The sequence below is a fragment of the Oratosquilla oratoria genome, chromosome 25 (assembly GCF_046742065.1).
Source record: "Oratosquilla oratoria isolate Oo_2021 chromosome 25, ASM4674206v1, whole genome shotgun sequence".
In the NCBI taxonomy this organism is placed as follows: domain Eukaryota; kingdom Metazoa; phylum Arthropoda; class Malacostraca; order Stomatopoda; family Squillidae; genus Oratosquilla; species Oratosquilla oratoria.
Window position 1 is genome coordinate 26,338,726 of NC_134801.1, and position 1,056 is coordinate 26,339,781.

Genomic DNA, 1,056 nt, shown 5'->3' on the forward strand with positions numbered 1-1,056 from the left:
AGCGCTCTACCAACTGTGTGTGTGTGTGTGTGTATGTGTGTGTGTGTGTGTGTGTGTGTGTGTGTGTGTGTGTGTGTTTGTGTGTGTATTTGTGTATGCTTGTAGAAATAGAGTTATCTCACCTGGACAAGATTCGCATTCTGGCTCTCTCGCGGGCGTTGGCCGCATTCCTCTGCTGGGGCTTTTCTCGAACTCGGCATCCACCGCCACCGCCTCCACAGCCTCCCTCCAAAGTGTCACGTCTCTTTCGGGGCATTCTGCCTGGGGGGGGGGGGTAGGAAAGGGAACCTTACGTCATTTACAAAGTGCAGTGTGGTGCAAAAGAAGAGCAAAACATAAAACAAAATTAATAGAATGATTAAATATGACATGAAATATAAGTTATATGTGCGTGCGTGTTGGGTATCGTCTACTCCTATTAAATATGAGAGTAATCGGATTTGTTGTCTTGTAGTTAAGGCTTATAAGGTATGTTCTATTTATTTTATTTTTACTGATGATATTACTTCCTTTCAAATAACTTCCCATTTTTATTTTTATTGAGAAATGTTTTAGAATAATACAACTTAATATTTTTGTCAGAAATGAGACTGGCACAAGGTTATCTCCTAAAATAATGTATCTTTTTAGACTAATGTCTTCAAGGCGTCAGATAACAATGGTAGTTACGATGTTACTTACATTAACTTTAGTAAAGCGTTCAACAAGGTGCCCCACCAGAGACTATTAAATAAAGTCAAAACCCATGGCATAAGGGGAAAATTGTTTGAATGGATTAGAGCTTGGATTAGTGACAGAAAACAACTTGGGGAATGGGATTAGTAGAGAAATTAATAAGTTTGCGGACGACACTGAGACATGACAACTAATTGGATCGGGAAAAGGAGCCGAGATTCTGCAGGGAGATTTTAACAAATTGTACACATGGTTGGTGAAATGGCAAATGGACTTCTATATCTGAAGGCGAAGCGCATTAAACGTACGTTTACACAACCCAGAAAGCAGGCATAGCTTAGATAACACGTTTTTAAAGAAAATTGAGTGCGAGAGAGACTT

At 39.8% G+C, this 1,056-nt stretch overlaps 1 protein-coding gene across 1 annotated transcript in view; it reads right to left on the bottom strand.

Annotated features, from left to right (window-relative positions):
* LOC143039052 (musculin-like) overlaps positions 1 to 256 on the bottom strand; it is a 79,985-nt gene extending 79,729 nt beyond the window's left edge. The window contains exon 1 of the mRNA XM_076208903.1: positions 123 to 256. Within this exon, the coding sequence (XP_076065018.1) occupies positions 123 to 256 (134 nt within the window). The remainder of the gene's footprint in view (positions 1 to 122) is intronic.
* Positions 257 to 1,056: the final 800 nt, after the last annotated feature.